Source organism: Trachemys scripta, unplaced genomic scaffold, assembly GCF_013100865.1.
Source record: "Trachemys scripta elegans isolate TJP31775 unplaced genomic scaffold, CAS_Tse_1.0 scaffold_48, whole genome shotgun sequence".
In the NCBI taxonomy this organism is placed as follows: domain Eukaryota; kingdom Metazoa; phylum Chordata; order Testudines; family Emydidae; genus Trachemys; species Trachemys scripta.
The window spans coordinates 18,215-31,248 of record NW_023260534.1 but is presented as its reverse complement, the minus strand read 5'-3'; the positions used below and the strand labels follow the sequence as shown (position 1 = coordinate 31,248).

Here is a 13,034-nt window from a genome sequence, read left to right as displayed (position 1 = left end):
ATTTGATCAAACCAATTTCTTTCATCATTCACATAGCAAAGCAGTTTGGTTTGTCAAACCAAATCAGAACATTTTGTTTCAGCATGGTTCAACATTGAACAGCACCTGTGGCTCCTCATGGGAGTTGTAGTTTGGGGGCCTTCTGCCCCCTTCTGTGTGCTGAGATCCTGGGTTGGACTACATCTCCCATGATGCCCAGCAGTGGCTCAGCCAATAGGGAAACCATGGGGCATTATAGGATATGTAGTTTTGGGGGAACCCAACCCAGAGTGGAGAATGGAGGTATGACGCCCAAATTATAACTCCCATGAGGCACCTTGGTAACTCAGTTGGCTACAGATTAATGTCAAACTGACCCGAAACAAAATCATTGCCCAATGGAAAATAGAAAGTTCTCAGTGAAATCAAAATTAAACTCAGAAAAAATTAATCTTTGTGACATTTTCTGTCACAGAAATATTTTTATGAAAAATCTTCAGCCAGCTCTACGAAATACACTGGACTAGTCTTAGCACCATGTCCCTGTGTGGGCTGACCAACCCAGAGTTCATGGAGCGGACGGGTGCTGCCTCTGAGTTGGGGATTCATTTCTTGGTGTAGAATTCCCAGCCTGGACCACCTGCCCAGCTCCCCCTGTGTAGCAGCCCAGAGAACCCAGTGTAGGTTGTAGAGATCCCAGACATGGAGATGTGTAACGTGTATTTGCTGTTACTTTTTTAACAAAGGATTTCCTGGTGCACCATAAAGGACCCTCTGACCACTGGATCGGTCTCTGGAGGGAACCGGACCAACCCTGGATGTGGACCAGTGGGAAAGAATTCAACAACTGGTGCGTCCCTTTTAGTTCTAGTAACTCAATAAATGTTGCAGCTCACATTTCAAACAGGACACTGGCCTTGTGGTTAAGGCCTGGGACTGACTTGGGAAATCGGAGTGCAGTGCCTGGCTCTCCCGTAGATTTGCCGTATGACCTGGGGTGAATCGCTCGAGGCTGGAATTTCACTGCTCGATGAAGCTGCTCTAACAGCTGTGTCGGGTTTTTATTATTTATTTGTTGCTGTTGCAGGTTTAAAATAAAGGGACGAGGCCTGTGTGCTTTTGCGAACAATGGCGAAATTGCCAGTTCAGGCTGCTCCAGGGACGCACACTGGATCTGCAGCAAACTAGTGGAGAGACCAGAAGGCCGAGCAAAGTGACTGTAACCTGGATGAGTCGGGCCTTGTCCTTTCCATGGGGCTGTCCCAAGTTGCCTCAGCGAGTGGGGAACTGGGTGGGGCTGGTGAAGGAGGACAGCCCCAGCCGCAAGGAAGAGAGACGCTCGCTGAAGGACATCTGATAGCTCCTCCCCTTGGAGCCTCTGGCACCCATTGGCCCATCTGGGGACTGGGGTGAGGGTGCGGATTAGCCAGCAGCCCCCAGCTCCCTGTCTGGCACAGAGAAGGGATCTTTTGACTTGGCTGCTCCCCTTCTGATTTCCAAGCCTGCTGTGTCCCTCCTGTCAGAGGCCCAGGGCAGGAGCCTGGCCCGGGCTGTGGCTAGAAGCCAATGTACCGGCTGGGGCCATGGGGAGGTGCTGTGGCCCCTGCAGCCATGGGGCGAAGGGGCCGGTGTGAACCCTGCAGCCTGTGGGAAGGACGCATGAACTCTGCTGTACAGCGAGAAGGGCTGTTGTGCAGGCCCTGCTGAGCGCTGGGGGAGCGAGAAGAGACGCCGCAGACAGGAGGGGATTGCTGGGACGTGCTAGGACAGACGTGTGTGTGTGTGTGTGTGTATACATGTGTGTACAGAATTATTTGTATAATAATACACCAGCTCCCCCAAGGGAAACTTCTATTTTGTAAACTTAAGTCCTCGTGTGACTGGCTCCTCCCAACCGAGCAGGGAAACAGAGGCAGCAGCTGCAACCTCCCACCAGGGCTGTGAGCTCCCCGCTCCACAGGGACTAATGCACTGAGGACAATGTGACTGTGTCTCTTTTCTTATCATCCTCCTCATCTTCCCCTCTGCCTGCCGGGGAGGGGCTCCCCCAGACTGAGGGAGAGCTCTGCCCATGGGGGGGTGATGCCCTCTAGTGGAAGGGCACTGCCCTCACTGGACTTTTCTCTGAGCTCTGCCTATAAAGAGCCGGGCTCTGCACTGGTGTCTCTGCCCTGGGGAAGAACAGGTCTGTCATGAGCCCACTGGAGCAGGGGCAGCTCTATGCACCAGCAAAGCAAGCACGTGCTTGGGGCAGCCCATTTGNCAGGCCCTGCTGAGCGCTGGGGGAGCGAGAAGAGACGCCGCAGACAGGAGGGGATTGCTGGGACGTGCTAGGACAGACGTGTGTGTGTGTGTGTGTGTATACATGTGTGTACAGAATTATTTGTATAATAATACACCAGCTTCCCAAACGGAAACTTTTATTTTGTAAACTTAAGTCCTCGTGTGACTGGCTCCTCCCAACTGAGCAGGGAAACTGAGGCAGCAGCTGCATCCTCCCACCAGGGCTGTGAGCGCCCCTCCCCACAAGGACTAACAGGCTGAGGACAATGTGTGTGCGTGTGCCTCTTTTTCTGTCATCCTCCCTGTCTTCCCCGCCGCCTGCCGGGGAGGGGCTCCCCCAGAATGAGGGAAAACTCTGCCCACGGGGGGGGGGGTGATGCCCTCTAGGGGAAGGGCACTGCCCTCACTGGGCTTTTCTCTGAGTTCTGCCTATAAAGGGCCGGGCTACGCACTGGTGTCTCTGCCCTGGGGAAGAACGAGTCTGTCATGAGCCCACTGGAGTGTGGGTGAGAGATCACAGAGCCGGGCTGTTCTCTCTCTGGCCAGGCGCAATCCCCAGGAACAATTCCTGATGAGACAAACTGTGAACAGTGACACACACGTACCCTAACCCCTGTGCGAAGTGTCAGGAAGATAAAAAGATTATTTGTATCACATCAGCAGTTAGAGGCCCCAGCTGAGATCAGGGCCCCCTTGTGACGGGCGCTGCACAGACACAATGAGAGACAGTCCCTGCCCCAGCTGACATCAGGGCCCCGTTGCGCCAGGTGCTGCACAGACACACAGGGAGAGACAGTCCCTGCCCCAGCTGAGATCAGGGCCCCGTTGTGCCGGGCGCTGCACAGACACAACGAGAGACAGTTCCTGCCCCAGCTGAGATCAGGGCCCCGTTGTGCCAGGCGCTGCACAGACACACACGGAGAGATGGTCCTTGCCCCAAGCAGTTCACAGACAAAGGCTGGGAGAGGAAACTGAAGCACGGAGAGTGTAAGTGACTTGTGGAAAGTCACAGAACAGGTCAGAGACAGGAATAAACCCAGGTGTCCTGAACTCCAAGCCAGGGTTCTGGCCGCTCTGTGGCTCATCAAGAATAAACACAGCTTTTGCACGGTTCAACAGAAATCTTTACTGTCCGTGCGATAGTGATAATCCCTCACTCTGATCTAGAGCTTTCGAGCAGGAGATCTCACGTGCTTCACCAAAGAAGGTCAGTCTCCTTATCCCCATTTCTCAACTGGGGAAACTGAGGCACAAAGGGTGACTACTCTGCAGTTAGACGCCTGTGGCTGGCCCGTGCCAGCTGACGGGGCCTCAGATGAAGGGGCTGTTTAACTGCAGTGCAGTGACTGGGGCTCTGGCTGGAGCCCGAGCTCTGGGACTCCCAGGAGGGGGAAAGGTCCTAGAGCCCAGGCTCCAGCCCGAGCCAGAATGTCCACCTGGCAATTAAACAGCCCCATAGCCTGAGCCCCGTGTGCCAGAGCCAACTGACCCACGTGTCTATTGTGTAGACCAGGGTTTCAAACTGTGGGTCGGGACCCCAAAGTGGGTCACACCAGTGTTCCCGCTAATGTTTTACATGTGCAGAATGAATTTTGTTATGTGATATGTGACATAGCATCTCCATATTGGTGCACATACCAAAATTCATGTGGTGGGGGTGAAGCCGAGGGGTTCGGAGTGTGGGACGGGGCTCAGGGCTAGGGCAGAGGGTTGGGCTGTGGGGGGTGAGGGTGCTGACGGGGAGTGCGGGCTCTGGGGTGAGACCAGGGATGAGAGGTTTAGGGTGCAGGGGGTGTGGGCTCTGGGGTGGAGCCAGGGAAGAGGGGTTTGGGGTGCAGGTTGCCCCAGGGCTGCAGTGGGGAGAAAGTACTCCCCCAGCCCTCTCTCACCGCAGCAGCTCGGGGCCAGGGGAGAGGCACGGGACTTAATAGGTAGCTGCACGTCTGTGCAGCTTAGAAGGAACTTAGGTCACGACACTGTGAGAGGTTTGGTCACAGGGATCCCCTTGGGACTGTCCCCATATGTGCTGAAACTACCTCTGTGTGACATGGGGGTAACGGTGCCGCGCTCTGAGGTCTCCCCCGTACCCTGCTCAGAGCGGAATGGCGTCTCTCTGGCAAATCCACTGAAATGCAGAATCGCAGGTGTCAGAATGAATCTGGTTCCCCTTCACCGCCCCACAGCTGTTCCCCTTAGCCGGGCCTGGTGCCTGGAACCTGCGGGACAAAGGAGAGGGCCCCTGTCAGCGCGTGTGGGTCCATCACACGCAGTCGGTTGCGGATCTTCCCTGTTCTAATGGGATCCGCAGCCGTTGTCTCCTCCAGCTCTGCCCTGGGGGCTGCCCCCTCTCCCCACTGTCAGAACCCTGGCCAGGGTCTCGAACGGCCTCTCCCTGCCCAGAGCCCAGGGACCTGCTCCAGCCTCATCGTCCCTGCTGGGCTAGGCCCTGTCCAGCTCCCTTCCCTGCCCCGCGTCTCCTCCCCACCGGGCTGGGCCGACGCTGCCCCCTCCTGGTCCCCTCCTGCTTCTCTGGCTGCTCTGTGTCTCCACCTCCCCCCACCCCATTGTCTGGGGGATCCCCAGGGCTCTGGCCTGGCCCCTTTGTTCCTCTCACTCCACATCCCATCTCTGGGCCACATCCCCCGCCCCCAGGGCTCCAGCCACCATCTCTGTGCTGGGGGATGCGCAAATCTCTCCTTGCCCCATGGCCCTGTCTGCTCCCACCCAGACCCCTCTCACCCGGGCTCCCCAGCCCCCCTCCTGGGGTCTCAGCATCGTCTGACACTGAACACGGCTCCCCCTGAGCTCCCGACCTTCCCCCCAAAACCTCCTCCATCCCTAGCCCTGGCCCCTTCTGCCCACGGAGGGGAGGGAAAGTGTTTGACTCAAGGAATCACTCACAGGCTCTGATCCAGCCGGGAGCCATCCAGCCAGGTCCAGGCCTTCTCCGGGGAGGAGACGGACAGTCCGATCCAGAACAGATGTGAACCTTGTGTCAGGTCCTTTAGGAACTCCTGCAGTGAGTGTGTGACAGGCAGCTGGTGACCAGACGTGCTGTCGGGCTCTTTTCTTGTGAATCCAGGTTGTCAACAACTTCAGTACCAGAACAGTTGACTTTCTGTCTGTCCATCTATCCCCATACACACCCATCTATCTATCTATCCAACTATCCCCCCTAGAAACCCCTCGATCGATCCATCCATCCATCCATCCCCCATCTCTCTGTAGCCACCCATCCTCACACACACCCAGCCCCTCTCTCCAGCTGAGCTGTGTCGGGCACACCCCAGATGGGGGAGGGTATCGGTGGCTTTAAGCCACCTTTGTGTGCCTCTGATCCTGGGGCTAGTGATTTAGGCTGGGATTGTCAAAGCTGACTGGGGGGCTTGGACACCCCATTATTAACAATTAATGGGATCCGGGTGTCCAAATCCCCTAGGCAGCTTTGAAAATCCCAGCCCTATCATGTAGCCTATGCGCCCTTGGACTCTGTATCCAGGGCCCAGCCCTGCTGGGGCAGCTCCAGCAGGAAGGTATCATCCCCTTTACCAGCTCCTTGGGGTCCTGGATCACCAGCAGCTGGGAGCCCCTCGCTGAGCAGTCGGTGCGGCTCTCACTCCACATTTCACCTCCCCTGGAGACCCAGTAGCACTTGTCCCCGTGCAGACGCCAGTCCGTGGGGCAGAGTTTGCACTCAGAGCCCCCTGCAGAGAGACAGGCATCATTAATGCTCTGAGCCCTCTGGGCCTCATTCCTGGCTACTCCCTTCCTGCGACTGGGGCAGGAACAGGGTTCAAATGGGTTCAGTCCCCTTTGTGCTCCCTTAAATCTGGGGCTGAGCCAGGCCCTGCCTAGCTCCTGGTGTCAGTTACAGCAGCCTCGCAGCTGCTCTGCCTTATCCAGTGCTCCCATATGGGCCCTGGGAAGCAGAGAACACCCACAGCGCACTGCACTCTAGCCACACTACCAGGGCCAGCTCCAGCATTTCTGCCGCCCCAAGCAAAAAAAAAAAAATAGCGACCGGCGGCGGCAATTGGGGGGCAAAAAAAAGCCGCGATCGGCGGCGGCAGGTCCCTCACTCCTAGGGGACTACCAATCTACCCCCCATTTTGGGGGTTGGGAACAGGGTGGGGGAGGGCCCTTACCCCAGCTCCACACCAGCCGGAGAGGCCCCCCCAGGACAGGGGAGATTCTCAGGGGCCCTGGGACCCACTTTAAGGCCCCTTTACACTGCCAGAATGACCTAGAAGGGCCTTGTAGTAACTGAGGGAAGGGTGGTGTTAAACTGGGAACAGGAAGGGAGGCTGGGACCCAGGGGTGATGGGGAACGGGAGGAGGTGGGACCGTAAGACAATCTCACTAATAAGATGTGAAACCCCCAGACACACACTAAAAAAAAATTGGACAGCTTTGTATTACATAATTAAAATCTTCATGGCTGGATATTACCTTGAACGGCCACTAGATGTCGCTGCCCCATGCACAGTCCCAGTTGAGGCAGGTACATTCACGGCCTGGCACCGAGCGGGGCTGGTGGCTAGATCGGTGCAGCCAGCAGGGGGCGCCGTGTCCCTGCCCTGCAGGATCCCCAGGGGCTGGGACGGCAGCTGGGTTCCCACTGGCCGTGCCCGGGGCGGAGGGCGGCTCAGAGACACACGAGCTGGGGTTACCTGCTGGGCCGGACGGGGCCGGGTGGCACAGACGTTGGCTCAGATGGGATCGGAAACGCTCCAGGCGGGCGCTGCATTCTGCTGTGCTGGGGTCTCTGCTCCCAACTCCGTCGCTCCCAGGGGCTGCCGGGGTCGGTCCCTTCTCGGACACCAAGTGGGAAACTGCAAAGCAGCGTCGGTGGGAGTGAGGGCGACCGGTCAATGTGATGGGGGGTTGTTAGGCAGAAAGCCCAGCAGTGTGCTGCAGAGACAGGGCCTGACCCGAAGCCAGTTCATCCCCATCTGCACTGACTTCAATAGACTTGGAGCAGCCCCAATGGACCATGGTCCGAAAAATTGGCTGGGATTGAAAATCTGTGGGAGTTTGGTGCCTAAATCCTTTGGGCCCCTTTGTAAACCCAGCCAGTGTTTGCATGTATCTAAGTTTCCCATCCCCCATCACCTGAATGGCAGAATGAGGCAGGGCAGGGCAGTTAACCCCACGGCACAGGTGGGGAAACTGAGGCACGGAGTGCCTTGAGGTGGCAAGGAACAGCCTTGGTTCCAGGATGGGGACGGGCCACCTGAGCTGCCCTCTTGGACTGCAAGTTCAATACAGTGTAGCCCTCCTGGTCCAGTGAGAGCAGTCGCCAGGAGCCGTGTGGGCTGGGGTGTGAGATCACACAGGAAGCTGAGATGCTGGGCTGCAGCCCTGTGGACGTCTGGGCGGCAGTCAGAGCATCCGGTGTCAGGGCCTCTGTGCTGCTACAGAAGTTGGTTCAGTTACGAAAGCGCTCCCAGCCCCTGATGGGCGCCCCTCCCCCTTCAATGCTGCCACCCTGATACCAAGGTGAGGGATGCAGCCTGTCTAATGAGGGGCTTATCTGGCCCCCGTCACTTCCTGTCTGTGTCCCTCACCCACATTCCCTGTGATGCAGGGGAGGAGCATGGAGACAGATTATTTGAATTTTCAGAATTTAGAGGGTTTTTTTTTAATTTTGAAAAGAGGGTGCCAAGGGTTTTTTTATATATATATATAAAATTTTCCCTAATGTTTATCCTGTTCTAGTGTATCTCTGGATCTATCTTCACTCACACACACCCTGTTTATCCCCTCACATACTTATTAATCTATCTATATACACATGCACACTATGTATTTATTCTCTCACACACTCATCAATATATCTATATCTATACACACGTACCCTCTTTCGCTCTCTCCCTCTCTCTCTCTCTGTTTATGTTTCAGTCAAGCTGTCAGCAACTTCAGGCAGTCTACAATGGAAGTGAACTCTGCAATGGGAGAGCAGGAGAACCCAGGCTACACACTTACGCAAATACACAAATAAGCCCCTAGCTTTTGGCACTTACCCCAAATCCCCAGCGCTACGACAACTGCCAGCAAAGCGATGATCACAACGCACACAACCCACTGAGCGAGTCGGTGCCATCGTGGGGGCTGAGGAGGACCTGGAGGAGTTGACGTTTGGTAAAACACAATCAGAATCGAGCACAGGGCTAATTATTATTTGAAAAGGCAACATGGCTCCAGGCTTCCAGTGAGGCCAGGCACTCGTCTGACTCGCTTTTCTCCCCTGACAGTCAGATTGAGAGTGGGTCAAAGTTTTTCATCCATACATTTTTCAATTACATTTTGCTACTTTTTTCTTTAACTGGGAACTTGTGTGAAAACAGGTTGATTTCGCGCCAACTGTTCCAATTTTCGGTCCTTTTTTTGTTATGAAAACACCTTTTTGTGGTTCTATTGGTCATGGTGGTGACCCATGTCTACTTATAATTTCCTTTTCCATTTCCAAAGCCTGGGGGTATTTTCTTTGCCCGGTTGGACTGGGCAGCTCAGGGACACGAGGGTCTTTTTCAGCACTGAAAACCTTTGTTTCTTCTTCAAGTGATTGCTCATGTGTATTCCACAGTAGGTGTGCGTGCTCACCACATGCACCGGTCCCGCAAGTTTTTGCCCTAGCAGTACCCGTAGGGGGAGCACCCCTGCGAGCCCTGGAGTGGCCCCTCCATGGCACAGTATAAGGGGAGCTGTGTGCTCCCCCACCCTCAGTTCCTTCTTGCCAGACAACTCTGACAGAGGGGAAGTAGGGAATGTGGAATAGACATGAGCAACACATCTCGAAGAATGCCAGTTATGGAAAAGGTAACTGTCTTTTCCTGATGTTTTATGCTCTTGGAAATGAAAAAAGTTGGGCTGGGAAGTGGCAGTTTTTAAAAATGGAAAAAACATTTCCTCCAAAAATTTCAACCCCCAACCAGAGGAACGTCCCCGCCCAGCTCAAGGAGCCAGTGCGCCCAGCAGGGTTCGCTCCTGGGGCCAGACAGAGTCGCTCCCGCCCCTGCAGGCAGGGCCGGCTCCAGGCACCAGCCTTCCAAGCATGTGCTTGGAGCAGCACCTGGAGGGGGGCGGCGCTCAGGGCCGAGAGCGGGGCCGCGACTGGGCTCACCGCCCTCCCCCGGCGCTCTGGCCGGCTGGGGAGAGCTGGGCCGCGGCCGGGCTCAGCGTCCTCCCCTCCCGCGCTCCCCACCGGAGGGAGGGGGCGGCGGGAGGCTTTTTTGCCTGGGGCGGCAAAAAAGCCAGAGCCGGCCCTGCCTGTGGGATCAGGAGTGAAATTCTACAGCCCGGGGGTGCAAGAAACCAGGCGAAACCCTGTGTCCTGTGCCTGGATCTGGGAGGGGAGGGGAGTCTAGTGGTTAGAGCAGGGAGGGCTGGGAGCCAGGACTCCTGGGTTCTATCCCCAGCGAGGGGAGCGGTGGCTGTTGCTTTCCCCTGGCACAGCAGCGGGCAATTCGCTCCATGGCGGGGGAAACGGTCCCGTCTCCCCGAACGTTCGGTGCCACCCTCAGACCGTTAACGGCCGCTCTGCGCGCGCGCTTAACTCCGCGCCGCGCCCTCGGGGAAAAGCGCGCGCAGGCTGCTCGCCCGGGGCTGGGGGCTTCGACTGAGGCGCTGGCTGGTGGCATCGCCGCCCCCTCCCCATGGCCGGGTCCTGCCCCTGTGGTGACTCCTCCTACCCCCTTCCCCCAGTGAGACCCGGGTAGGTGCCGGCGCCCCCTCAGGCCGGGGGGAGCGGGGAGCGGGTTTGGTGCCTCCCACAGCACCGCCACAGGTCGGGCGCAGGGCGGGCAGAGCATTGGGTTAGACCAGAGGGGGCTGTGGGGTGCCTGGCTGTGGGGGAGGGGTGGGTTGGGGCAGGGGGTGCCTGGCTGTGGGGGAGGGGTGTGGTGCATGGGATGGGGCAGGGGGGTGCCTGGCTGTGCGGGAGGGGTGGGATGCATTGGATTGGGGTGGTGGGTCCCTGGCTGTGCGGGAGGGGTGGGGTGCATTGGATTGGGGAAGGGGGGTGCCTGGCTGTGGGAGAGGGGTGGGATGCATTGGGTGGGGCAGGGGGGTGCCTGGCTGTGGGGGAGGGGTGGGGTGCATTGGATGGGGCAGGGGGGTGCCTGGTTCTGCGGTGGGGGGTGCATTGGGTTAGAGCTGGGAACTGGGTGTTAGAAGTGGCTTCTCTCCCCTCCCGTTGGTGGGAAGTGGGGGCTGTTGGTTAGATCTGGGGGTCGGGACGTGGGGGTTCCAGTCTCAGCTCCGTGAGGACTGTGGGATCTGGCGCTTGGCGGGGCAGGCAGGGGAGAGGAAGGGATTCTGGGAAACAGGATTCCTGGGTTCTTTTCCTAGCCATGCCAGTGATTTGCTGCATGTCTGCGGGCGAGACACTCCCCCCATCTGGGCCTCAATTTTCCCGTTGTCCCCACCTTGGAGATCCTGAGATGCAAAGCTCCCATAGGCGCGCTCAGTCGTGTGCGCGGATGCTGAAGGCTCAGGCCCGGTATCTTTCCCTGCTGTGTGCACAGCTAATCCAGCCCTGGTCCAACCCAGACTCTACCCCAGCCCCGGCCATGCTGTGTACCCTCCCTGCTGCTGGGATGTGGAGCCCGAAGGTGAGAAGTGGGATTTGAAATCAATACCTTGGATCCTGTCCGGGGAAGGGACCACCGAGCTTCTCTCCTTGGGCCGCAGGTTCAGCACTGTGTAGCCCTCCTCGTCCTCCATCAGCGCGGGTATTGTTGCTCAGAGAGAGGAGGCAGAGACAATGCAGAAGGGAACCTTTCAGAGCCCCATGGAGAGGGGGTGTTAGACCACACAGGAAGCTCAGACACTGGCCTGCAGTTGTGTGAGCGACAGGTTGATGGTCAGAGCCTCCGGCCTGAGGGACTCTTTGCTGCTGCAGAAGGTGCCTCAAGTCACTCATCCCAGCCAGCGACGGGTGCAGCCTACAGCCACCGAAGGGGTTCAATTTCCCTTTGGGGCATAGAGGCAGTGGACCTGTGTGGGTCCATAGCAATGCACTGTCCAGAACTTTCCCCATATGGATGGAGAGCCAATGGAAGAGTCAACAATTTGCTCAACGACTGACAGCCCAATCAATCAGCACAGACAGAAAGCAAAGACATCTGAGGTGTCTGCTCCTGGAAATACAGACGGGGCTGCCCAGCGTGAAGAGAGCTGAAGCCCAGGCAGGCTTGGGGCAGGTGATACCGAGCTGAGCTTGGCTTTCTCACACTAACCTAATGGCCCTCAAACGCTGTGTCCCAGCTGGCTCATCCGTGTCAACTTGGTTTGGAAAGGTGGCTGCATCGCTCCCTCAAGGGGTGAAGTCTTCACCAGGCATCTGAACTCACTGGATCCACTGGGGAGCCACAGTGCAAATGTGGGGGTCCTGGATTCCCAAGGCCCAGTGTTGGAGTCACGGGGCTGTGCGGCTTGCCCAGGGGAAAGTGAAGCACAATAAAGGGGGCACTTCCAGAGAGACTGGGAAAACTTGCAGAGCACAGCCTGTAAATCTGTGACAGCCTCCCAGATGGTAACATACTGAGGGAGAGATCAGCCCCCCCACATGGTGAAACTGAGGCACGGAGTGATGAAGCGACTCGCCCAAGGCCATATAAGAAGTCAGAAGCAGAGCCGGGTCTCAAGGCCTAGTCCACAAGGACAGTCTCTTTTTTCCTTAGGATCACTTTGGATCTCCTTCTCCAGTAATTCCCCGCAATAGACCAATCCCCCGTTGCACAGGAAACATACAGCTATGAAGGTCATTGCTCTGGAATGTTTTATAATTGCCCCCCTTCCAGTCAGTCAGATCTATTCCTCTGTGCACAAATCAGGAGCCAGATGCATTTTTCACATGCCTTTTATTTATTCACACATGCTACTGCAATAGCACACCTGGATGGGGCATGTGGGGATTGAACCCACGACCTCTGGACCTAAAACACAGATCCTCAGTGCTTGAGCGATACAGCTAGGTCTGTTAGTGGGTTTGGCTATGTTTCTAAGAGGGAGCTAAAGCATGTTAGCACAGGTTGCACTATGAAGCAAGCTGTCGATTTTGCAAGAGAAGCACCCGACTGAACGTTTACAGATGCAGCTGGGCAGAAAATAGGTTTGATTTCCATTGAAAATTTGTATTTGCCCCAAAGCCATGAACCAAAAACTTTTCAGTTGCAAAAAACTGAAAAGATTCAGCCCAAACCCAACAATTGTTCAGCCCCGAACTGATGAAAACTGACGCATTTGGGGATTGTTTAGGTGACAGTTTTTCAATAGCTCAGATTCCCAATGAAAATTCACATTTTTTGAGAAAAGCGACTCTTTCTGCATAGGGCTGGTAGAAACTGATCCCTCAAGACTGGTTTTTCGATGGAAACTTGGTTTTGCCATTTAACCAAATTTCCTTGAAAAGTATCAGAGTAGCAGCCGTGTTAGTCTGTATCCGCAAAAAGAACAGGAGTACTTGTGGCACCTTAGAGACTAACAAATTTATTAGAGCATAAGCTTTCGTGGACTACAGCCCACTTCTTCGGATGCATATAGAATGGAAGATATATTGAGGAGATATATATACACACATACAGAGAGCATGAACAGGTGGGAGTTGTCTTACCAACTCTGAGAGGCCAATTAAGTAAGAGAAAAAAAACTTTTGAAGTGATAATCAAGCTAGCCCAGTACAGACAAGTTGATAAGAAGTGTGAGAATACTTACAAGGGGAGATAGATTCAATGTTTGTAATGGCTCAGCCATTCCCAGTCCTTATTCAA

General features: G+C 55.9%; 1 protein-coding gene and 1 long non-coding RNA gene across 2 annotated transcripts in view; one reads left to right on the top strand and one right to left on the bottom strand.

Annotated features, from left to right (window-relative positions):
- Window positions 1-6: 6 nt before the first annotated feature.
- On the top strand, window positions 7-1,817 carry LOC117870591. Its single transcript, XR_004644010.1, has 2 exons — window positions 7-829; window positions 1,067-1,817. It is a non-coding gene; the product is annotated as an uncharacterized LOC117870591 (long non-coding RNA).
- A 2,314-nt stretch (window positions 1,818-4,131) lies between these two features.
- The window catches only part of LOC117870590 (killer cell lectin-like receptor subfamily B member 1B allele C), a 26,269-nt gene continuing 17,366 nt past the window's right edge, over window positions 4,132-13,034 (bottom strand). Inside the window, exons 3-6 of the mRNA XM_034757789.1 lie at window positions 6,933-7,094; window positions 5,812-5,966; window positions 5,164-5,276; window positions 4,132-4,478 (exon numbers count right to left, since the gene is read on the bottom strand). Coding sequence (XP_034613680.1) covers window positions 4,355-4,478; window positions 5,164-5,276; window positions 5,812-5,966; window positions 6,933-7,094 — 554 coding nt within the window. The 3' untranslated portion in view covers window positions 4,132-4,354. The remainder of the gene's footprint in view (window positions 4,479-5,163; window positions 5,277-5,811; window positions 5,967-6,932; window positions 7,095-13,034) is intronic.